The sequence below is a fragment of the Nymphaea colorata genome, chromosome 8 (genome assembly GCF_008831285.2).
Source record: "Nymphaea colorata isolate Beijing-Zhang1983 chromosome 8, ASM883128v2, whole genome shotgun sequence".
Taxonomy (NCBI): Eukaryota; Viridiplantae; Streptophyta; class Magnoliopsida; order Nymphaeales; family Nymphaeaceae; genus Nymphaea; species Nymphaea colorata.
Genome location: NC_045145.1, coordinates 15,017,568 through 15,042,886, shown reverse-complemented (window position 1 = coordinate 15,042,886; position 25,319 = coordinate 15,017,568). Strand labels below are relative to the sequence as shown.

Below are 25,319 nucleotides of genomic sequence, written 5' to 3'. Positions count from 1 at the left end.
TAGGTGCATTCACAAAAAAAAAAAAAGAAATTGATTTATTTTGATGAGGCGACAAGTGGAATATGAGATGCCAATCTGCATCAATGTAGTCAGGGAACGGGCATTTTCTGTCATGATTTGAAGCCATTAGGTTACTCTGAACATATTAGTTGTTTATTTTTGACATCCAAGTTGCTGGAAAAGCTTAGTCTAAGACTACTTAACTGAAAAGATGGTTCGGACTACTAATTCTTAAAACCCAAGATCGGATGATAGTAATGCCTCGAAGTGGCTGTATGAGATGATGATTAGATAAGTGGAAGGAGTTTCTCTAACTTTGCAAGAGAAGGCTCCCAGAAACCCTCACCAATCTGTTGGCAGTAGATCTTAGTCCTTATCCGGCTATCCCAAAAGTGAAAGAGGGATTCACGGGGGAGTCCCCACTCCCCAGCTAGTCCTTGCTTCGATGCTTCCCACCCCAAGGGACCATTGCCAGCAAGCCCCAGATTAATATGTACAAACAAAAGCAAACCCGCTTCCAACTCCAGCTTCCATACCCCAAGTTTCTTTTTTTTTTTTTTTTTTCTGTTCTTTTTCTGTTTGGTGCAGAGAAAGGGCTTAAAGAATCTGCCAGAGGAGTGAATCTCGTGATTCCGTGTCATCAGCGAGGAAGCTGGCATCTGGTAACAGAGAAGCTCCCTCTAAACCTTAGCCAGTAGACCTACCGTCCCCACTCCCTATATAATGGGCCGTTTGGCCTTTTGTCTGTCCAACCAACAAGGCAGACACCCAAAATTTCTCCAATCTCGTTTCCCCCATTTCTGCAACATCCTCCATCTTAATTCTTCAATTTCTAAAGAATCAGGCACTCTTGTCCCTCTGACTTGAATCTGTTCGCAATCATGGCCTACCTTGTGAGGATGGTCGTCTTCCTGGTTTTGATTCAAGCCTGCTTTGGTTCTAGGAGGCTTACTGCATTGGTGGAGCAGTCACCCCTTGTTCTTACCTATCACAAAGGTGCCCTCCTCCACGGGAAGCTCCCCATCAACATCGTTTGGTATGGGGAGTTCACTCCTTTCCAGAGGTCCTACGTTAGTGACTTTGTGACTTCTCTCAACCAAACGAATAAGAGGATGAGCCCTTCTGTGGCATCATGGTGGGAGATCACCGAGGGGTATATGATTAAAGCGGGCAAGCCTACGAATACCATGGTGGTGCTGGGAAAGCAGGTGCTGGACGAGAAGCACTCGTTAGGGAAGTTCCTCAAAAGAACCCAAATCAGAAACTTGGCAGCCAAGGCTGCGAGTGCTCATGGCATCACTCTTGTGCTGACGTCCAAGGATGTCGCAGTGGAGGATTTCTGCATGAGCAGCTGCGGCCTCCATGACTCTGCACCCTTAGCCAAAGGCTTGAAGGAGAAGTTTGTCTACATCTGGGTGGGCAACTCTGAGATCCAATGCCCAGGCCAGTGCGCATGGCCGTTCCACCAGCCTCTCTATGGGCCTCAGGCCCCGCCATTAGTGCCACCAAACGGTGATGTGGGGGTGGATGGGATGATCATTAACATTGCAAGCCTGCTGGCTGCTACAGTGACCAACCCCTTCGGGAATGGCTACTTTCAAGGGCCAGCCACTGCTCCCATGGAAGCAGCATCGGCATGTCCAGGAGTGTATGGGAAGAACGCGTATCCAGGTTATGCAGGGGATCTGTTGGTGGATCCAACCACTGGTGCAAGCTACAATGCATATGGGGTCAATGGAAGAAAATATCTCTTGCCAGCACTTTGGAATCCCAAGACCTCTGCTTGTTCCACGCTTGTGTAGAAAGCTTAACTGAAGGTTGCCCTGGTGCCGACGATTGTATATAAACATATTCTTTTTGGTATTATTTCAAAAATTTGAACGGTTAATCAATCATCCAGATAGTTTCTTTAATAAATCTCGTCTTGAATGCAAAGCTTCTCGTGTGAACCTCTCAATCTTATGTCCTTCAACTTCTGATATGGAATGTGCAAGTTGCACCTTGATACATTCCACCTAATAGCCGATTATGGAGATTTAAACGGAGATTCTAATGTCCAAACCCCTGACGGTCAACTGCCCCACAAGCAATGCTTGTTAAAAACTTAAAAATAGAATTCCAAGATCGGAAAACATCACAGTGACCACTTGTACACTGCCATAAGAACTTTTACTAAGCCAAAAGAGTCAGTATTCAGCTGCATATTAGCAGCTTTGATAAAAAATCCATATGCCAAAAAGAATATTTTCTCCTCATGCTGACATGATCATACTTGCATGCAACCACAAGCACTGCTTAGCTAAAACCGAGCTCTTGATTATTTCACCCATCATACATTCTAACAATAAGCAGAGCTTGGCCCTGCACCGGTCGTGTTTCCTGAACATCGAATTTCCTAGTGCGTTAAAAAGGCATAAATGAAGACAGAGTTTTCAACTTTTAGACCTGTAAAAGTTTTACCCATGGTACCAAAAGCTTCCACAAAGATTGGAATTATTGTGATTATGTTTAATGCGACTCAGGTAACAATCTTTGTTTCCTTCAACACTAAACTTGCAAATATTCCTTAAAGCTGGAAATGCTGCCCGCATCTAATTTCTCTTTTTTGAAACTTTGATCAATTCAACGATGCTTGCACAAGCCCTAAAAGTTTGCCAATTCCTGTCTGCTTCACCTGTCTTTCTAAGCTCATTCCTGTGCAATATTTTAGAAGTCCTCTTGACAAAAGAAGACATATTTTAAATATTTCTTTTTCCCCATTCTCGTTTTGTACACGTATGTGTAATAATTTTCGACTCGCTTTTGACCAGCTTTTACTTTGTGGGCTATGGCCTAATAAAGATTTGGATGTAACTCAGATTGCATCATATAAGACCCCATCTTTGGAAGTATCATATTTTTATGGTGGGGCCGACATGTAGGTGGTTTTTTTTAGCAATCTCAAGCCAGTCTCATGTCAAATTGCGAAGATTTTCAATTCGTAAAACAAGTCAAAAGTCATTATTTTACCAAGAATGATCTGGATTTGACATTTTTTTTTTAAACCTTGCCTTCCTCATATCAACAGGACCACATCTTGACTTTACCGAGACTAATGCACGTTAACTTGCGCCCTCCTTACTCGGTTGTAATTCGTGCGAGTCCGCCAGAATGACGAACGCCAGTCATTTTGAAAGGCGGAACTTCACTCGTTATTTCAACAGATAGAATCTGCACTGCATGCACCGAATTTGATTCTTTATTTAATAAAGGCGTCTCGAAACGATGATACATGTCGATTCCAGATGACCAACGAAGACAAAACCCATAAATATAGTGCAAGTTGGTTTACCTTGGATGCCTATATCCACAGCATTGCATCTTGAGGCCGTTAAATACAAAAACAAATCCAACTGGCATTTTTACTCTCCTTCTTTAGTTTAGCCCCCCCGTGCGCATGCGCCTGTCGATTTCTTTATTTTGTCACCTTCTTTCACCAGACATGTAATTGAGCAAGAAGGTGGGTGTGGCTAGTATGTCAATGTTGGTGTATAGAACTTGATTTATATTGAGTATTTATGTCATTTTGTACAAATACTAGTTTCGCTCTAATCCTTATGTTAAGAGAAGGGCCGCAGTTTTTATTGAGTCTTTTTTGAAAGTGTTTGTGTTTTTCTTCGTGAGTGAATAGTAAAAGATCTGTGCAACCGTGGACATAAAAGATTTTTGTTTCGAACCACTTAAATATTTGTTTTCTTTCTTGTTGTTTTTAACCCTCTTTTGAGAGTGCAAAAAAAAAGTTTCATACGGTCTAAGGCCTATTTGCCCATAAATAGAGCAGAGAATGAAATGAAGACTCCATCAGCTATTGGGTCATCCCTTGTTGGCCACTTTCCTGTTCCTCTGTTTTCTTATTCTTTTGGGGAGAGGGAAATCAATCAATGAGGGCGTGCAAGGATGATCATGTCCTCAACAAAGTTGTTTTGTGAAAACCAGTTCTGTTATGTAAAGGAGGCTTTTGATGATTTGGAATTTTGGTTGAAGAATGAAAATTTCAGAATCATGTGATTCAATTCCTTTTTAAAATTATAATTTATCAAAACTGTATTGTTCTTAAATCCAATTTTGATGTCATTGAAAAACTCTAAACAAAAACGCTTTTGCCTCCAAAACTGCACCTTGGAAGGCAATCCAAATGCTACCAGGAATACATGGAAAAAGTTGTTTGTGTCTACGTATGAATCCATCGCATCGCACCCAAAATGCAGATAGGAACATCCTCCCATTAAATCTTTTATGTCTACGTTCCCCTAAACAAATTTCTCTGCTCTTTCCGTTGCGCAGAATCCGATTTAAGTCGAAGAAGCGTGCCTGCTGGAATCGAAGCGCGTTGTTCGAGCGCAACGAGCGAGAAAGACAAAGCTGATGGCTGCGGCCGCTTCCATGCCATCTCATTGAAGGTGACGATGGACAAAGGCGCGTGTACAGTGGATGATTCGAGGAAGCTGGACGCTTCTGGGTCACGTCAAGAATTAAAAAATAGTCATTTTTTGTTTTCATTAATCAGCTTCATGAATGATCGATCATCTGTCGCTCGGAACGCCATTGACGCCGATCATTTTGAAGCGTGCTCACTCACTCCGCGGCTGCGGGTGGTGCCTATGGCGTCCTCCTTTTGGCCCATCCACGGCCACGTAAGACGAGGGACCACTACCAGCCTAGCTGCAGCCCACCTCACCACCTAAAACAGTGTTCTCTTAGTAATGAACAGCTGCCTGCTGACGATCTCTCTCTCTCTCTCGTGGCTTGACAGCTGGGCTGAAAGGAAGGTACGAAGGAACCATGAAGAGAGCAGCAGAAGCCAGAAGCTTCTATTTATACTCCCCTTGCGCCCTCCTCTCCCTCCACACAACCAAACCTACCATCTATCCCCTTCTATTGTCCCAAGTTTCTAGTTTACTGGTCTTCCTTGAGAAAATCGGAGATCAGCAGAATGATTTCACTAGTAAAGGCCGTCGTCTTCCTCAGTTTGGTCCAGGTGTGCATTGGAGGGGGGAGGGGTCTCACTGCCCTTGTGCAGCAGCCTCCTCTTGTCCTCACCTATCACAAGGGTGACCTGCTCCATGGCGCCCTCCCAGTCAACATTGTCTGGTATGGCCGTTTCACGGCCGCCCAGAGGTCCATCGTTGTTGATTTCCTCACTTCTCTCAATCAACGGACGAAAGAGAAGAGCCCAGCTGTTTCGTCTTGGTGGGAGCTCACAGAGGAGTACTCGGCCAAGGCAGGCAGGCCAAGCACCACAAACGTTCTGCTCGGAAAGCAGGTCATTGATGAGGAGTGCTCATTGGGCAAGTCCCTCAAGAGAACCCAAATCAAGGACCTGGCTGCCAAGGCTGTTGCCTCCAATGGCATCACTCTGGTGCTCACATCCAAGGATGTTGCGGTGGAGGGCTTCTGTATGAGCAGCTGTGGCCTCCATGACTCTGCCCCATTAGCCAAAGGTTTGAAGGAGAAGTTTGCCTACATCTGGGTAGGTAACTCTGAGACCCAATGCCCTGGCCAGTGTGCTTGGCCATTCCACCAGCCCCTCTATGGTCCTCAGACGCCACCGCTGGTTGCTCCAAACGGTGATGTGGGCGTTGATGGAATGATCATCAACATTGCAAGCCTGTTGGCTGGCACTGTGACCAATCCCTTTGGGAATGGCTACTTCCAGGGAGCAGCCACTGCGCCCATGGAAGCAGCATCAGCGTGTCCAGGGATGTATGGCAAGAACGCATATCCTGGATATGCCGGAGACCTGTTGGTAGATTCGGCAAGTGGAGCAAGCTACAATGCAAATGGAATCAACGGGCGCCAGTATCTGTTGCCTGCGCTTTGGGATCCTAAGACTTCTTCTTGTTTTACTCTGGTCTAAAACCAGAGAGGACATATATCAGTGTTGTAAATATATACCGGATTCATTCATTGTTTGCGATGGTTAATTTAGAGTGACCGCTTAGCATTCTTTCAATGCGTTGTAGAACCCTCACATGTTTAGTAATGGAATCCTTTGTTTGTTCCCCCGCGATTTTTGGTCTATCATTGCTTACTCGAGAATCTATTTTTCCCTTATCTTTTCGGTGTGGAAGAAACAGAACGCGGTGGTTTATGGTGTTCTCGTAATGGCCCTCGATCAGAAGAAAAGAACCAAACGCAATATTTCTTTAGCAGGGAAGCTCTACAGTTAACTGCTGAGTTATAGGTTCACGATCAAGGGATTGGTGTTTGAATGATAAAAAGTAAATCAGACTACAAGCCCAAGTATATTTACCAACCAGAAAACCAATCCTGGAAAATTGTCCGATTGAGATATCCCTGAAAGGAATAGAAAATTGTGAAATTGCACAATTGGCAGTTCTAGTGCCACAGGAAACTTTTCACTTTTACTGCTTAATTCTCCTATCCAGAATGTGATGTACTTTCTAAACCTTATACTTCAGAACTCTAGAAGAATTGTATGACTGATAGCCGCAGAATTGTTTGTAGGCATCTCTCTGGGGAGTGCTCGGGCCCTGTCATTATAATCGTCATCATCTTCTGTGTGTAACAATATGTACTCTTTCATCATTGTTCTCAACATGGCCATTCTGCGTTATCACTTATACAATTCTCTTTAACTTTCATCATCGCATTAAATTCTTAATTACCTTCTGTTTTCATCAACACGTTTTTTCTTTACTACGATTAACTGAAGAACTGGGTTGTAAATTCTTTCTGCAAACTTAGTTTGATTACTAAATATGGCTGTTATAGATCAATTTTGTGCAAATTTAAATTTGTGCGCGGCGCGGTAAAAAGTCGAGCTATGTAGAGAAAATCTAGTAGGTAGGAGGAAATTCTGCATAGATTTGGATCGTTACAAGTCTTTCCTGCAAAACTTTGAAGGGAAATCGCACTACAAACATAACTTGATGCCTGCTTGACCCAAAGTCAAAACCAACGGTAGATGGGTGGGCCTCTCCCTTGCACGCCCTGAAAAACAATGCACCTGGAAGTAAAGAGATTAAAATATCTCCTTACATTTTCTTGTCTCCTGCATATCTCGCCCTCTCTTTCTCTGCGACTTGTAATTTAAAAGGACAAAGTACTTCCTTGAACATACATGTAATAGACAATGGTGGAACTCTGACCCGCATTTGAGTTTTAACATAAGTCGGTCCAATTCTGACCATCATTAAAAGGGAACTGTATGAGAAGGTTTAAACCCACAATCTGAATTGGTCTCTGCTCTTCAGGCATATGTGGAGGTGGGAAATCATAGGATAAACTAAAGTTACGGAGCCAATATTTTCACACACCCAACTGCTAAAGCAAAATTTATGCTATGAAAGAATTTAAAAAAAAAACGAAAAAAAGAAAAAAGCTTCTTTTTAATAATTAAAATTACCGAATTTGTACCGAATTGTGTTTCATTCACTCCCCCGGTGTGTTAAATGATTCACCTCTCTTTTTCCCTTTCCCCCCTCATGTATAGGGATGCCCACCAATTACATTGAAATAGGATATAGCTGAAATTGTATCCGGCTATCCAGATATTGTCTAATTTGAAGCAGAATCAGATATGAATTCAAATACCAAACAGATAAAAACCACATCACAGTTTATACATGACTTCGGATTTTGATGTCCAGGGAATTTAGGTATCTATTGGCCAGGTAACTACAACATGCTTGCATTCGATCCCTAATTGAATCAGAAATTTCTTGTTGAATCCAATTCATTCAATTGAGGATTAATCACATATCGGATTATAACAATCAAAACCGTGAAGAAGATTTTTTTTTCCTTTTCCAAAATGTACCCTTGAGATACAAATCCAGCAACTTACCCATGTTCCCGTTTTAGGCAACAAGAAGGAGGCATCATTCTCAGAAATATTTTCGATGAACCTAATCAAGGAATATTATTCGACAAAAGAAAACAATATCCAGAATAGATATTAAAAACCAATCTCGCATTGGATGCTGGTACCTTGTTTGGGAGACAGACGTGAACTCATTTACAGAATCCATATGTTCAAAAGTGTCTAACTCGATAGAGATGCGTGTATAAGCCGAGAAATCACCACGCGTTTACGCATCCGACATCTGGCAAGTAGCAAGCCTTAAAAAAACATTTTGAGTTCACACTGTTCCTCATGCCGTCAAATATCGTCGGCAATTGATTCGTATCCGGTTGACTTCGTCTGGCTGCCGCTCGCTTTGTTGACTCACCCACCGGCCGCCAAGCACGCCACCGAAAGCAACAGCGTCTCCGTCTCTTTCTCGGAATCGGTAGACTACAAGTCCAACACCGACGGCAGTTTCCCTTCTCCATGAGGAAGGAGGTTCCTCCTCTATATAAACGTGTTCTCCTCTCCCGATGATGCCACCGCACCACTAAGCGAGCGTTTTTCGTCTTTCATTCCCCTTTGGTCTTCCAAGTACAGTTTTCTCGTTCCCAGAAGAGAAACCAAATTTGGAAAAAGAATGATTTCGCTGGTGAAGCTTGTCATCTTCCTCGGTTTGTTTCAGGCGTGTCTTGGAGGGAGAAGGCTCACTGCCCTCGTGCAGCAGCCACCTCTTGTCCTCACCTACCACAAGGGCGCCCTGCTTCAGGGCAACCTTCCAATCAACATTGTCTGGTATGGCCAATTCTTGCCCTCCCAGAGGTCCATTGTTAACGATTTCCTTGCCTCTCTCGACTCCCACAATCAAGAGACAAGCCCAGCCGTCTCGTCTTGGTGGAAGATCACAGAAGAGTACTTAGTGAAGGCTGGCAAGCCCGGCGCTGCCACAGTTTTGCTCGGCAAGCAGGTGTTAGATGAGAAGTACTCGTTGGGGAAGTCCATTCAGAGGACCCAAATCGGAGACCTGGCGGCAAAAGCTGCCACTCCCAACAGCATCACTCTTGTGCTCACATCCAAGGATGTTGTGGTTGATGGGTTCTGTATGAGCAGCTGTGGCCTTCATGGCTCTGCACCAATGGCCAAAGGGTTGAAGGAGAAGTTTGCATACATCTGGGTGGGCAACTCTGAGACACAATGCCCAGGCCGGTGCGCTTGGCCATTCCACCAGCCCCTCTACGGTCCTCAGACTCCACCGCTGGTTGCACCAAATGGTGATGTGGGTGTTGATGGAATGATCATCAACATTGCAAGCCTGCTGGCTGGTACTGTGACCAACCCCTTTGGGAATGGCTACTTTCAGGGGCCAGCTACTGCCCCTCTGGAAGCAGCATCGGCGTGTCCAGGAATCTATGGAAAGAATGCGTACCCAGGGTATGCAGGGGACCTCTTGGTGGATTCGAGCACTGGTGCGAGCTACAACGCAAATGGAATTAACGGGAGAAAGTATCTGCTGCCAGCACTCTGGAATCCTGTGACCTCTGCTTGCTCGACCCTTATGTGAAGCTCGGGAAAAAAGGACTGGGATGCCACGTGTCGTAGATAAATTATAAAAAACCAGATGTTCTTGAACTTCTTCTGTATTCGTTCGTTTATTCTTCTACTTGGCGTTTGTTCAACCCTTTGTGGACTAATTGCATAATAAAATTGTAACTATTGTTATCGAATTTTCTTGTTCCTACTATTCCTTCCGAAATATTTTCGAGTGTTCTGGTTTCCATCTTAGGCTTTCTTGGTGCATATATGGTGCAGAGCATCTTGTGTAACTAACCGATACTCTAGAGTTCCGTTCCTTGGTTCGACTGATTTGAGCCCGCCTCTTAGTTTCAGCGCTACAAAAACCAAGAAACGACTATCAACTGCTTCAACAACTCTTTTTATAAGCTCTTGAATATCTTTCATAATCTTTAATACAAAACTAAACTTCTAAATTTTATAATATTTAGTGCGGCAGGTGATTTTGTAAGATTAGTGAGATATGCTTGATGACTGTTTCAAAAACCTCAGAGGAACCCTCTGTTTCCACAGCTTCGATGGACCAACGCTGTCCCCACTTTCTCAAATAATAATAATACTAGAAACAGTAACAATAGCAGCAATAATACTAATACTGTTCATAACATTAATAGGAAGAGAAAAAAACATTAATAATTAAGTACAAACAAAAATTTAACCGTAAATGACTCCCAGGTTTGCTTTTCTTCAGGCAACGGATAAGTTCATCTTAATGGAGTGCCGACAAGCGGTATGGGCCTTGGGAAATGAACAGTTTAAATTAAGCCAACTGGTTCATATTTAACCTTATAACGTACTATCTTCTTAAATGGTTGCATCCTCATTAACATCCTTACATTATCTATAGACTCATTTATGAAGTCATTGATGTGGATCTGAAAATTGCTGTTCAATCTAGACCTTCAGAAAGTAAAACCGAAAGACATTTCTGCAAAGTTACTGTGGCAGAAAAACGATGACCTTTCTTTCATCTTGTCACTTCACGTGATCCGACTGCCTGGGTTCTAAGTAACTCATTGTCATTGCTTTAGCTACCCAGGACCGAAGCTAACACATCAGTAGCTGGAACTAGCTAATACAGCTTCCATAATCTTAACTAGACATGTAGAAGTTGCAGATGGAAGTGACGAAATGTACTTGGCAGAATTTTCATCATTGTTCCTTTAAAAGTCTATAAAATGAGCAACTAACATGTAAATTTCAAGATTAGAAGGTGCTTCATGTAATGTGAGCGTGTGGGCAAAAACGCACAGATTGATGGAGACACGCACACGTACACACGCGGATGCGCATATAAATAAAGGTGAGAGAGTGAGAGATAGAGAGGCAAGAAATAAATCTAAACGTGCAGAGGAATATTGAAAAGAAAGGAACGAAAAATCGAATTTCAGCTCTGGTTCCTCTGATGAGGAACATGTCCAACTGAGCAAGATAGCCATTCACCCGTGCGCATCTCTACACTTTGTCTCCTGATCAACATTCTTCCTTATCCCTCCTTTCCATCTCTATATATTAGATATTCTGCTGTGTCTGCTGGTGAGGAAGGGTCTTTAAACTAATGGCAGCCGGTTGTCTAGATGCTGAAGAGTTACGAGTAATGGTTGGTGCCCTATGTGCGACAAGACCCAATGAGGGATGGGCGCACGTACTGATTAAGGAGGCCTAAGGTCAAAGAGTACACGGTGTGGGGGAGGCCTTGCTGCTGCAACATGAAATCCAAGCCACACACGCCAAAGATATCCAGCACATGATTGACCAGAACACCTGCAACACCAACGATACATTATTATTTTTCTCCATGCACTGACATATTCCTCCTACCTCCTAGGTGATAAAATTCATGACTTTTTGTCACTTGCCTTCGAAATATCTGAAATCTTGGCTTATCTAAAAATGAACAATGAATATGATTGATCAGGTCAGATTACTGAGGTCGTCTTGTGTCCTTGAAGCTTTTGAGCATTTCAGTTGATGTGCAAAGAACACTGTGATCTGTTGTAGGCTCTAGCAAATTGAACTCGAACTGGCATTTGAGGTGAATGAGCCAGGCCTAAATGAAACTTGTTCCCTTTCATCTTCTTTTGCTGGTTTACCAACCCAAGCAAATCGTAGGTGGTATTAGAAGGTTGTTTAAGCAATCAAATAATGCCACTAAAAGAGGTTGGTGACTTCACTGTCAACGTAAGGAACTCCATTGACCATTCACAAAGCAGGTGATCTAATTATGAAGCGGCTGCCTGTGGCATTTCCAGGAAGGAGAGCTCAAAGTCCGCAAGGAGCTCCATTCCCAAAGTTGGTGATCTAATTATGGAGCGGCTACCTGTGGCATTTCCAGGAAGGAGAGGTTGGAGCCTATCCATTGGCGCCGTTCACGATACTCTACACTCGGATGCCAGCTTTCTAAGCCATTTACTATCCCTCGCCCAATGCCCGCACCTTTCGCGGTGGCAAGCAGAATAATACGTATTCTGTGAGCCAAGGAGAAGGGCATTTAAATAAACACACGGAGACAGCTGGTCGGTTCTCATCTGCTTGAGGACGGTCTCAACTGTCCGCGTATTCTCTTTCTCTCTCTCCTCTCTTCTATATAAACTCTTCTTGTGCCCATTCCCTGCAACCACACAACCAAGTCACAGTTTCTTCTTGTATTCCTTTTCTACTACACCAATTTCATCAGAAGGTATCTTCTTTGCCAAAGTTGAAATGGGGATTTCACTAGTGACGTTTGTCGTCTTCCTCAGTTTGGTTCAGGCATGCCTTGGAGGGAGGAGGCTCACTGCCCTTGTGCAGCAACCCCCTCTTGTTCTGAGTTACCACAGGGGCGCCTTGCTTCGAGGCACCCTCCCCATCAACGTTGTCTGGTACGGCCAATTCTCCGGCTCCCAGAGGTCCATTGTTGGGGATTTCATTGCGTCGCTCGGCCAGCATAATCAAGAGAAAAGCCCATCCACTTCGTCATGGTGGAAGATCACGGAAGAGTACTTGGCGAAGGCTGGCAAGCCGGGTGCTGCCACGGTTTTGCTCGGGAAGCAAGTGTTGGATGAGAAGTACTCGTTAGGGAAGTCCCTCAAGAGGACCCAAATCGGAGACCTGGCTGCCAAAGCTGCGGCTCCCAACAGCATCACTCTTGTGCTCACATCCAAGGATGTTGCGGTGGAGGGCTTCTGTATGAGCAGCTGTGGCCTCCATGACTCTGCCCCATTAGCCAAAGGTTTGAAGGAGAAGTTTGCCTACATCTGGGTAGGCAACTCTGAGACCCAATGCCCAGGCCAGTGTGCTTGGCCATTCCACCAGCCCCTCTATGGTCCTCAGACGCCACCACTGGTTGCTCCAAACGGTGATGTGGGCATTGATGGAATGATTATCAACATTGCAAGCCTGTTGGCTGGCACTGTGACCAACCCCTTTGGGAACGGCTACTATCAGGGACCAGCCGCTGCACCCATGGAAGCAGCATCCGCATGCCCAGGGATGTATGGCAAGAACGCATATCCTGGATATGCCGGAGAGCTGCTGCTGGATTCAAGCACTGGTGCGAGCTACAATGCGAATGGGATCAATGGGAGAAAGTATCTCTTGCCAGCGTTGTGGAATCCTAAGACCTCAAGCTGTTCGACCCTTGTCTAATAAAGCCTTTTGCCTGGCATGGCATATGGCGAAGTATTTGTAGATAATGTTACACGGTCGATTCTTTTGTTCATCTGTTTGTAAACAGTTTCAGAATAAGGGATATGCTATTGTGGTTTTGCTCATCGCTCTTTTTCCGATGCGAAGTTCCTAGAAAGGCCTGCATTTTTCCTCTGTAATTTACAAGAAAAAAAGGATCATAATTTGAACGGGGACCAATTGAGCCTGACCACCATGTTTTACAAAAATTATAAGAGGAAAAAAAAAAATCTGCTGAAGAGTAACAGGGTTGAGACCTGATTGGGAATTTTCATCTTCCTCGCACTTTTGTTAACCTCCTCCACCTACCTGTTCTCCATTGCAAAGTGAAAATTTTTCCTTGATGGTGAAAATTCAAATGTCATTATGTGCACCACTGCATTTCGAAGGAATATTTCCTTCGGTTTGTTGCGTTCGTTGTCTGCTCGCTCAAGAAGGGAAATCCCGTAGTGTTGAAACGTTCGAGTGACTTCTTCTGGCCATTGGTTAGGCCCTTATTTGCCTCATAGGCGTGTTGAAGACGCGAACTCTGAAAAGAGGTGTTGTTCCATGCTCTTGCTCTTGTCCTCTGCAAGGAAGTCTCTTTATTGCTCCCCCATTATAACGGTGCACATAAGATGTTTATTGAACTTGCTTACTCTGTATCATGCCCGTTCCATTTCCTGCAAAAGACGCACACGCACAACTGAGGCTATTGCAGCAAGCCAGTTATTCTAGAAAACGCTCTGCATCACTTGTTTGTACTTCCTAAACGAACCCTTAATTAAAAGTCTTGATAAAACGTGAGTTGAAGCTGTTGGGGGTACCTCTTGTTCTTATATCGTACATTTTAAATACGTTCAGCTAGATCCGATGAATGAACCAACATCCGATCGATTACTAATCAAATTCGCATTCACTATGTTGTTTCGTCGTCGTGTCCAGATCTGATATCCAAATAGAGTCCCACAAAGATCGAACCAATTGCATACAAATGTCGGATCTTTCGCTGGTTGCATAAGAATTCGATTGCATATGTAAAATCTGATCAAGTCAAATTCAACACATTAAAAACCACATTCATTTGAGGCCCTAACTGTTTACCAACCAGTGTGATGCTTACATGAAATTCATTCCTAACTGTTACTAGTACTCATAAGTGTGACATGCATGCAACAGGTGTCCCAAAATGCAAGTCTTTGTGCCAGAAATTAAAGAGGGTAGAGTCAACTCAAAACGTCGGGATGGGAGTGTTGACCCAGAAATTAAGTGAAGTGGGCAGAGTCAACTTAAAACGTGTAGGACCCTAGCTTGGCTGTTATTCTACACCGAATAACAACTTTATTCAATTGCCCTGGCTATTTGGTTGGTCCCCATGTCTCGATGTACATCCCATCTTCTCGCTAAGGATAAGACTGCTTTCCCTTGTAACTTGCCTTTCATGCTGTTGTCAATTGTCATACATCAAATTCAGCAGATTTCTCTTTTCCATTTTTATATAAGTAGATCTTTGAAAATTGGTATTTGGGACCTTGTTCATCTTAGAGATCTTTTAGTTCAATCTTCCAGCTAAAGAAATTTCCGCCATGTTTTTTATTTAACATGTAGAATATTGATACTAATTACTAAGGTTGTGTTTCATAGCTTCGGATTTTAAATTCAAGATTGCATAAGAAGGTGTGTTTGAAGGTATCCTGAGTTTAAGTTTCTTAGTAGCATGAATTTTTAACAGCAGATATGCAGAGTCTCTTCGTCAGTGAAATTTCATCGTCGTTGGTTGTTCGAAGAAGTCTGGCTTAGCATAAATAGAAGAACATTTCCTGTTAAAACTGATGGTTCAAGTGAGAACAACAATTAGAATGACCACATCAACATTAGAAGCTTTTTACCAGAATGAAGAGCACTGTCCTTGTTTGTGCACCGATGCGTTGCACTGCCGAGTAAATAAACGGGACAAAATACTCGGAATATCTCAGTGACGCCCCTGATGACACAAGCAGAAGGGTGGTTGTAATGCGATCACCTTAACACTATTTAATGGTTTCTAACAGTATCATACCAAACAATGCACTTAAGTTTCTAACATAAAGAAATCCTTTTTTTCAAAAACGTAGGTCAGCTTAGCCTGAGAACAACCAAAGCCGGAAAACCCCGGCCGGGGCCGCCGTTCTTGACGTTCCCATCGAGCTGGCTTAGATGGAGCTCGGCATAGGTGGGTGCAGTGGGGGTCTTTGAATACTGCCAGTAGATGCCAGCTTTTGAGCCCTTAGCCCTCTTTTTATACATATATAACGCGCACATACGCGGCCGCTCTAGTCTGCTTTTTGCCACGTCGCATTTGGTGGAGACCACTTGCTCCGCCACCCAACCGGCGCAAGAATTGAATGCAAACCGCTTTCAGTCTTTTTGACTTGAGGAACAGTCTTAATGGATCTTATGGACGACAGCTGGTGGGAGAACGCTGACGCCGAGGAAGGTGTCTCAAACCGCGTGGGGAGAACCGCCTATTTAAACGAACCCCGCCCTCAGCTGCTCTCACCACCGTTCCGAACAACAAGAGCCCCGCCTTGTTCTATCATCCGATTCCTTCTTTTGTTTTCTTTCCGTGGAATCAGTATTTTCTTTCCGTGGAATCAGACATCAGGACAATGATTTCACTGATTAAGGTCGTCGTCTTCCTCAGTTTGGTTCAGATGTGCCTCGGAGGGAGGAGGCTCGCTGCTCTCGTGCAGCAGCCCCCTCTGGTCCTCACCTATCACAAGGGTGCCCTGCTCCATGGCGCTCTCCCCGTCAACATTGTCTGGTATGGCCATTTCACCGCCGCCCAGAGGTCCATCGTTGCTGATTTCCTCACTTCTCTCAACCAACAGACGAAAGAGAAGAGCCCAGCCGTTTCGTCTTGGTGGGAGCTCACGGAGGCATACTTGGCCAGGGCAGGCAGGCCAAGCACTGTAAGTGTGCTGCTCGGAAAGCAGGTAACGGATGAGGAATGCTCAATGGGCAAGTCCCTCAAGAGGACCCAAATCAGGGACCTGGCTGCCAAGTCTGCCGCCCCCAATGGCATCACCCTTGTGCTAACATCCAAGGATGTTGCGGTGGAGGGTTTCTGTATGAGCAGCTGTGGCCTCCATGATTCTGCCCCACTAGCTAAAGGGTTGAAGGAGAAGTTTGCCTACATCTGGGTAGGTAACTCTGAGACGCAATGCCCAGGCCAGTGCGCTTGGCCTTTCCACCAGCCCCTCTACGGGCCTCAGACCCCGCCGCTGGTGGCACCAAACGGCGATGTGGGTGTGGATGGCATGATCATTAACATTGCGAGTCTGTTAGCTGGTACTGTGACCAACCCTTTTGGGAATGGCTACTTCCAGGGACCAGCCACTGCGCCTATGGAAGCAGCATCATCGTGTCCAGGGATGTATGGCAAGAACTCGTACCCCGGGTATGCAGGGGACCTGTTGCTGGATTCGGCAAGTGGAGCAAGCTACAATGCAAATGGGATCAATGGGAGGAGATATCTGCTGCCAGCACTGTGGAATCCCAAGACCTCTTCTTGTTCGACTCTTGTTTAAAAGGCTTGATCAGAAAAGAAACGGCTCACGCCAAGTAGCACTGTACATAAATTACGAAACGCATTATTTCCAATAAAGCTATATAACTCTTGAAGTTTTTGAAAGTACAATGGATGTCCTATCGTTATTTTGCCCATCTATGGAGCTGATTTTTCCCTTTGTAGATAGCTTCCAAACAGGGTAAACCAAGAATCTTAGTTGTCGACCTGTTAGAATATTACTCTGATGGAGGCTTGGTACTCGGATCTCATGCCTAACAAAAGATCCTTCACGGGTTAAGCAGCCGTTTACAAGTATATAACCGGTCGCCATTCACAAACGTTAAGGATGCTTCACGGTTATTAGGAAGACAGAAGAGAAGTATGTTTCTTCGATTTGGCCCTTCCTTGTACTCATCCGGTGACCCTTTACATGATGACAGTAGCTCAAGTCATCCTGTAGGCTGACGGGGTGAATCTGTATATGAATGTGAAAGAAACACCAGCAGGAAACCAATTCCCACCCTTGCATATTCACTGTTGGAATCTCTCTTCTACCGCTGCCGTTGGTACCAGTATTGCCCATTGTGAAATCCACCTTTTTGTTTATGCATTGAGTTCCAGAAAATATTTTAACTAAATGTTCAAGACGAAAGATCTACACTAAAACTTTCTTCTTGCGTACCAGAGGAAGAATTTTGCCGGCGGCAAAGGAAAAGGGGTTAGCCACAAAAAAAAAAAAAGTTGGACGCCCCTAAGGCTAACTGCTTTTTCCCCATGATTTTAGCGTTTGCGACATGAGTGGGGAAATTTCACCGGGCTTGATTTCTAGGTGTATGGTCGGATGAAATTTCACTCGTTCAGCACACCTTGAAATCTCTTTCTGGATCATCAAGCGCCCCCCTTTGAGATGCGTGAACCAAGATCTCTTCCCATAAGAATTAAGGACTATGAATCAAGTGATTGTTTTTGTAGGATAGGTAAATTGTAATAGATTTATTGCAACTATGAAACCGCCGCATAATCATGCAAATAAATATATGTTTGGCCAATGTAGACATGATTTGCTGCTAAAATGCAGTTTAACTGGAATTTGCTAGGTGTGAAATGGTTTTTGGAAGGGGGAATTTCATATCTTGGAAACAGTTTCCTAGGAACTCAATTTCCTGTATGCACAGGGTTTTATTTTCTTAGGCAAGTTGGGGTACGCAGACCACTATCAACTGTGCGAACTTTGTTGATCTCTTGATTTTCTTGAGCTTCAATGTCACTTAGTGAGATGGACCAAGACCTTGTATGAAAATATAGTTCTGCATAAACCATAAGGCGAGGAGATTTGTACTGATCGAGGATCAAGAACCGTGTAGGCAAATTATGCAATGAAAAGGCCACAGATTATTTACTGGTCTGTGCGCAAACAATACAACAGTGATTCAACAGTACAAAGTAAACTGCAAGAGAACCTTCATAGTATGAAGATACAATCAACTGAAGGATTAAGTACCTACACACCTTCCACATGTAAAATCTGGACGAAGACGATGTTCTTATGTTTACACGATGTTCTTATGTTTGCATGGGTTTAGGCTTTTTACATTTTCAAAACTTTAGGTACTCCTATTTGAATAAAATAAAAGAAAATACCTGAAATCACCATTGAATTTCAGACAGTAGCTCTCTTCACACCAGATCTAGTTTGTAACTTGTGTATCACATACTTCGGTATCTCAACGTAATTTAAACCACACCCAGCTAAGATCCATTCTCTGGTGTAGTGAGGGATGGCAATAGAGGCCATTAATATGCAGGACTGCTGGATTCTGGAAACGGAAAGACTGAAGAAACAGATTACAAGAAAGGCTTCTAGAAAAACTATGGAATGTTAGGCAGAGCTCCCAGATTTTTGAAGGACAAAGACCTAAGAAACAGATCAGAAAATGCCTAACAATCAAAGGTTGGCTGGAAAGCTTATCGTGTTGCATAGTAAGAGGAATCCCTCGAGGCGTGAGACCATGAACTACAAGGTGAAAAGGGTCGCACATCATTTGATTAATCCCACTGATCATGTGATCATGGTGTCAAGCCTTACATGATTCCTTTCTGAGTATGGCCTCTGTGAGTGGGCAAATTAAGCTCCTAGATGGGTAGGTTGACCAGAAATCATTTTAAATTGAGAAGCTACAGTACTAGCTTCTGTCACTACTGAGGCAAACATGGGCCTCATTTCGTCTCCACTTGAACTTGATTAACCCTTGCTTCGTAATTCAAAACAAAAATAATCTTTGAACAACAGAACGTGTGAAGGAGTGAGCTTGTGAGGACCTGCTCGACCTGATGTTGAGAATATTCAGAGGATTACAACATTCAGGTGGATTAAAAAGTTTTGAGACTTAAAAATACTATAAATAAATCACATAAGATCACTCACACCCTGTTTCCGCCTGCAATTGCATGTTGCACTTAAAATATCTAAATTTTTTGCTAACTTTTCGGCTGTTTGTAATCTGGGGTGCTGTGCAAGGCATTATTTGCCGCTTTAATATATTTAATAACACGTGATGGAGGACAACTTTCCAGTATTATCACGCTTCATGATGAAATTGCTAAGGCAAATATACTTCCAATGAGCAAAAGCTTTGACACAATTTAATTGATGGGAGGTCATTGTGTAGTTCTTATGAAGCCGACGGTTTTGTCAAATTATAATGCTGAAGGTAAAGTTGGATCAATATTGATAAGATTTGACCATGTGGACATTAGGTAGCAAAAGGAAAATGTGAAGGGTGTTGAGTTCAAGAATCAAAATCAAGTTCGCTGGGGCTTTCCCATGAGATAGTTGTTAAGGCTTGGTGCCTGAGACTCTCCCTCCCTCTCTCTCTGTTCTGCCCCAAATTATGTCTTTTTCCCCATTTACTATCCAGTTCTAGTTGACAAAGAAAATTTTCCTTTTTTCTTTTACAATTTCTGTTGCACACAGCTTTCCTCCTGGAACACCTTGTACAGGTTAACAAGAGGTTTCCAGTTTACAGTCGGCTGTTTCTATTCAAAAGGAATATGATTAATGATCGTGCTCGACCCCTTCACAGTATCCTGTCCTTTCGTTTTCTTTCCAGTTTTAATTTAGTGTTAATTAATAGTTTGATAAACCACAAAACGCCAAAGCTTTCTTGCAAGGATCCTCTTTGATCTGTTAACAATTATTATATAAAGAATCCCTTTAATACAATCATGCAGTCACCCCTCACCTTGGTCCACTATTAGCTCTTTATGGTTGTTCCTCCTCGCGACATTTCGATGATTAAACAAAAATAAATGCCAAAAAGGAGTGTTTCTAAAGCAAGCTAAGTGGATATAGATGAGAAATAAGCGATTTTCAAAATTTTCCCATTGAATTTCATTTTGTTTCTACTGACCCACCAACGCTCTAGAATTACTTGTATTACTGAACTGAACAACAGGCCCATCCGTCCGGTTTGGAGGATTCCGAAACACGATTTCATTTTAGCACGCGTTTTGTCGGTTCCCACTGGCGCCGTTTCCGGTGCACGATCTGATGCCAGCTTTCGAAGCCATCGCTCTCTCTCTTTCGTCCCTCCCGCGCCAGGCGACGGGTCATCAGCCATCACCAGCAATCCAGCGCATCACCAAATCCTAATGCATGCTTACGAATGACCAGCTGCCATCTCCCTCTCCCTCTCTCTCTCTCTCTTGGGACTGATAAACTAACGAAGCGACAGCTGGGCGTGAGCCATCTGTATGGAGAAGGCGTCGGGAAGCAAGCCAAACACCGAGCGTCCCTCATATAAACCCTCCATTGCCCCTTCCCTTTACTCAACCAAGGCTTCTTCTCTTGCCTTTTTCTTTCTTTCCCGGTAAACCTGAGAGAGTGAGGAAGATGTTTTCCCTAATGAAAATGCTTGTCTTTCTCGGTTTGGTTCAGCTGTGCCTCGGCGAGAGGAGGCTCACTGCACTTGTGCAGCAGCCCCCGCTCGTTCTCACCTACCACAAGGGCGCCCTGCTTCAAGGCGACCTCCTTGTCAACGTTGTCTGGTATGGCCACTTCACGGCCGTCCAGAGATCCATTGTTGGCGATTTTATCGCTTCTCTCAGCCAAAAAGGAAAAGAGAAGAGCCCAGCTGTTTCGTCTTGGTGGGAGCTCACAGAGGAGTACTCGGCCAAGGCAGGCAGGCCAAGCACCACAAACGTGCTGCTTGGAAAGCAGGTCGTTGATGAGAAGTGCTCATTGGGCAAGTCCCTCAAGAGAACCCAAATCAAGGACCTGGCTGCCAAGGCTGTTGCCTTCAATGGCATCACTCTGGTGCTCACATCCAAGGATGTTGCGGTGGAGGGCTTCTGTATGAGCAGCTGTGGCCTCCATGACTCTGCCCCATTAGCCAAAGGTTTGAAGGAGAAGTTTGCCTACATCTGGGTAGGTAACTCTGAGACCCAATGCCCTGGCCAGTGTGCTTGGCCATTCCACCAGCCCCTCTATGGTCCTCAGACGCCACCGCTGGTTGCTCCAAACGGTGATGTGGGCGTTGATGGAATGATCATCAACATTGCAAGCCTGTTGGCTGGCACTGTGACCAACCCCTTTGGGAATGGCTACTTCCAGGGAGCAGCCACTGCGCCCATGGAAGCAGCATCAGCGTGTCCAGGGATGTATGGCAAGAACGCATATCCTGGATATGCCGGAGACCTGTTGGTAGATTCGGCAAGTGGAGCAAGCTACAATGCCAATGGTGTCAATGGAAGGAAGTATCTGTTACCAGCATTATGGAATCCCAAAACTTCTGCCTGCTCAACCCTTGTGTAGAACTTGAGAGGAAAAGCGGCTTATGCCTAGTACTGTACATAAATTACAACGTCCTATTCATTCGGGCATTCTTCCAATCTCTGTCAAGCTCCTACTATTCAATAAAGGATCTCTATTTTCGTATTTCCCAGCTTCTTTTTTTGCCTATCTCACATGAACCAGAGTTTGTCAGCTTATGTTTGTAGTCTTTTTTATTTTTAGGCGGTTTCTGAAGCTTCTCAATGAAGCCACATAATCTTTAGGCTTTAGCCTGCTTTAACTCCTGAAGTTGTTCGTAGTTACAGCTTGGGCAGGAATCTAGCTAGATTCTTTTTGAATAGCTGATTCTGATGGCTGACAATATAGGTTGTTGCTACTGCTTGATCCTTAAAATTGATCTGCTGCTTTTCTACTCTCTGAGAACCGAAAGAACGGATTTATACGTTTGATGCCGAATATTCCATCCCTCACGTTAGGTCTTCACATATTTCTATATCGTGGGGACATTCTTAAGCAGTTCATGAGAAGTTTTAGCATTAGTTTTTGCATGTTCTATTTGTTCAGGAAGTTCACAGTATACTGCGAGAAGCTAAAGTGAATTCTACCTATCCTATTTTAGCCTTCCACTTTTCACTGTGACGACGGGAATGTCATGGTGCCATATCACTAAGGAGATGCTGTTTCTTTTCATAAGCAAAACTCTATCTGCCTTGGCTAACCAAGTAGCCTGGGCATCGGGTGCGTGATCTCTCTACTTTTACCATAACTTCAGTGATAGACAGGAAACATGACTCTGTAATGGTAGGACTTGGAAACTTGGCTCCAGTACTCTAAACTCTGTCTACAGAGGTCCGTTTCATCATCATTTTCTCAAAGAATAAAGCGAATGTGGTTCAAACGCTAGGCTCGGCACTATTCCATGTTTTCCGAATTTTGATATGCTTTCAATGATGGATCAAATGTAGATCCAAGAACAGTGCGGCGACGCCAATGAAAAAGGGAAGAGAGACAGTTTGAATCTGAAGGGGTTCTGTACACCTAAATTACTGAGCCTCTATAGCATGGTCTTGGTCATCTTTTCCCAGGGATTAAGCATCTGTCAACCGTGATTCTTGCCGGTGGTGAGGCATCAAGGCGCTGAAGCGCCTGCGTTTTGTGCATTATTACTCTCAACTTTGATCTAACAAGTTGCCAATTTATGGACAGGCTTTTAGTCCATTTTCGCTGCTACTGCAATCATGTGCTAACTTTGACACTTTGTTGCTGTTTCTTTTTTATGGAGACGAGGGGAGGGTACCATCATTCTAAGGACCATAACTGGGCGGCTTTGTTCTGATCCCACTGCCGTGTCACAGTAGCTTTGTCTCATTGTCTCTGCAGTTTGCTTGCCTTCAACAGTGAAAGTGGCAATGATCTGGTCTAAGGCACACGAACGATTTATAGCTATATAGTTTCATCAGACAAGGAAATTGACGTAACTTGTTAAAAGAAATGGACGAGATTTTGTGTGTACATATGTAAAATGAACGAAAGAAAGTCAAGTGCAAATACCGATTGTCAAATGTGACTGTGACTCTTGACGATCATGGGAAGCCAGGACGAAGTAGGGCACGCTGAAAGGGCACCAAAGATGTTGGAATTTTTTATCTTCAAAAAAAGGGTTCGTCGCATGGTAGCATGAAAAAATCTAGTTGAAAGATTAATTACATTCGAAAATTTCCATCGCTCGCGGTTACATACTGTTCTCTTTTGAGAAGGGTAATGCGCCGGAGCGGGATGGGTCTCATTTGTTTACAATTTCTGCATCCCCTTATATGGAGAAGGCATTCATGTGAGATATTTTAGTTTGCCACAACTCTTTCACAAGAAAATTTTCGTTTCGTTTAAAACAAGTTTGGAAAATATGGCTTTTCACTACTTTCACGTGGTTTTCCAACTTGCAGATGTTTCTGAAGTCTAGATATTGTGGAGAACTATTTAGTTGGATCTACTTTCATTTGTCAATTTGTGCTCCTTATTATACTTTCTTTTACCCACTTTCTCCTTATCTCCTTACCGTCCCCAGGTCCAGCGTAGCGTAGTGTAATAATTGGTCGGACTAGCGGGCAGGTGAAAATCCATAAGCAGTTTAATTCACATGGGTACTACTGTTTTCAACTATAATGCACGACACTCTATTTGATTTTTTGGCATCTCAAGTTGTTCTCCAATGGAACTTTTAAGGGGTTAAATGAAATGAAGAGACTGAAATACACTTCTTTAATTATATTTCATCAGTGTCACAAATATTGCGATAACATTTTTCATTGTTTTATTTTTTTTGCATGGACATTATATATTACCAGGGATTCAAATACATAGCCACAAATATCATTCTCTGGTTTGAGGTTTTTCTCTCAGGTATTTATCGGTAAAGTTGTTTTTCTTAGAATATCTTAAAAAAAATCTGTAAATGCTTTTAAAAAATAAAAACATCAAAATGTTAGGTAAAATTACAAGAAATTAAAAACTAATAAGTATTGTATGACATTTTAGGATGTTATGTTAGACACCTAAAACAAGAGGAAATAAAAGAATGCAACAAAACCTGAAAGAAATAAAAACAGAAAATGAAATAAAAAATAAATGAAAAAATCGAGAAAATATCATGAAAAAATCACGTTGAAATCCAGATGTTTTCATTTTCAATGGTTTTTTCAATATATCACGCGAGAAAATGTCATTAAAACATTCTTTTTATCATTGTTATATAGTTATATTTATGTTCCTATTAGTTTCTCATTTATTTCATTTATACTTATTTTTATTTTTTTAAAATTTTCTGAGTTTTTCGCAAGGCTTTTCTAAAAAAGAAAAACAATTTTCAAGAACAATATTTGTGACAATGTATTTTCATACCGTAGGCAGTCTTTGTAAATCACCGTTTTAACAGCTATGAATCGACAACTTGCTCGAAGACTTTCCTGAAGTACTCTGAGCTATTCTGGCTTCACTCTCTGTTCTGTTTCTGATGAGCCTTGCCATTTTGTCAAATAAAGTCATGAAAGCTACACTTTTGCTTTTTTTGCCTTTTCTCTTTAAAGCTCTCTAACCAAATAAAGTTTCTTGATTCCAAGGGATAGCTTCAATTCCAAGGAGACAGCATACTGTATGGGACCTCTTTTAGGAAAAAGGAGAGAGAGAGATTCGAAACTTTCATGTCCTTGAAAATGACTCTTCACACTCTCGATTTATGTGATATTTTGGCACATTAAATTCATTTACTAGTTTCTCGAAAAAAAAAAATATGACTTCCATATTTCTAAGGAATTTATTGTTAATTGAGAAAGCAGCGAAGTCTTTGAGCGAATCCATGCAGGTATGGGCTCTCGTATTAATTTGCTTTGCGATCAGGATTCCCAAGAAAAGTTTTTCTCCCCTTGTATAAATTCTCACACCAGCGGCACTTCCAAGAAAATGCTGTCTCCCTTTCTATGGGAAAATCAAATCCTTGATTCGCGTTAAAGTTTGTGTGCATGTAGATGACCTATTGGGAACTACATTCATCTAGAACAAAGATATGAAAATGGGGAATCCAATAAGTTCCTTCCATTTGATAACTAAGATTTGTTTAGGATATGAAAACCAACACTTATTAGGATGCAGATGAGTTGAATACAAAGAAACTCAGTTAATTAATTGAAGTATAAACAAGGGGGCATCGGTAAGCCTCTTCGAGAAATAGAATGGCGAGGCCGAGACTTGATTCAGGGTCTTCAACTTGACACCCTAGGCCATGCATGCCTGCCTGCTACGATCAAGCGGCGTCCAGAATCTATGGGCGCCTCATTGTTAAAAAAAAACACATACATATTTATAATAACATCCCACTAAGATGCATTTTATAGTAATAAAAGTTTATTATCACCCAA

At 43.0% G+C, this 25,319-nt stretch overlaps 6 protein-coding genes across 6 annotated transcripts; all 6 read left to right on the top strand.

Moving 5' to 3' along the window:
* Nucleotides 1-661: 661 nt before the first annotated feature.
* Nucleotides 662-1,935, top strand: LOC116258390 (protein PHOSPHATE-INDUCED 1-like). The gene has a single exon (XM_031635521.2). The coding sequence runs from the start codon at nt 882-884 to the stop codon at nt 1,800-1,802; it is 921 nt and encodes a 306-aa protein (XP_031491381.1). The 5' UTR covers nt 662-881; the 3' UTR covers nt 1,803-1,935.
* A 2,935-nt stretch (nt 1,936-4,870) lies between these two features.
* On the top strand, nt 4,871-6,041 carry LOC116258316 (protein PHOSPHATE-INDUCED 1-like). The gene has a single exon (XM_031635403.2). The coding sequence runs from the start codon at nt 4,973-4,975 to the stop codon at nt 5,894-5,896; it is 924 nt and encodes a 307-aa protein (XP_031491263.1). The 5' UTR covers nt 4,871-4,972; the 3' UTR covers nt 5,897-6,041.
* Nucleotides 6,042-8,285: 2,244 nt separating this feature from the next.
* Nucleotides 8,286-9,573, top strand: LOC116258464 (protein PHOSPHATE-INDUCED 1-like). The gene has a single exon (XM_031635630.2). It carries the CDS (start codon nt 8,490-8,492, stop codon nt 9,408-9,410), a length of 921 nt encoding a protein of 306 aa, XP_031491490.1. The 5' UTR covers nt 8,286-8,489; the 3' UTR covers nt 9,411-9,573.
* Nucleotides 9,574-12,019: 2,446 nt separating this feature from the next.
* LOC116258650 (protein PHOSPHATE-INDUCED 1-like) lies at nt 12,020-13,173 on the top strand. Its single transcript, XM_031635925.2, has one exon. It carries the CDS (start codon nt 12,125-12,127, stop codon nt 13,046-13,048), a length of 924 nt encoding a protein of 307 aa, XP_031491785.1. The 5' UTR covers nt 12,020-12,124; the 3' UTR covers nt 13,049-13,173.
* Nucleotides 13,174-15,593: 2,420 nt separating this feature from the next.
* On the top strand, nt 15,594-16,745 carry LOC116258652 (protein PHOSPHATE-INDUCED 1-like). The gene has a single exon (XM_031635927.2). The coding sequence runs from the start codon at nt 15,715-15,717 to the stop codon at nt 16,633-16,635; it is 921 nt and encodes a 306-aa protein (XP_031491787.1). The 5' UTR covers nt 15,594-15,714; the 3' UTR covers nt 16,636-16,745.
* A 3,646-nt stretch (nt 16,746-20,391) lies between these two features.
* Nucleotides 20,392-21,552, top strand: LOC116258651 (protein PHOSPHATE-INDUCED 1-like). The gene has a single exon (XM_031635926.2). It carries the CDS (start codon nt 20,509-20,511, stop codon nt 21,427-21,429), a length of 921 nt encoding a protein of 306 aa, XP_031491786.1. The 5' UTR covers nt 20,392-20,508; the 3' UTR covers nt 21,430-21,552.
* The last annotated feature ends 3,767 nt before the right edge of the window (nt 21,553-25,319 follow it).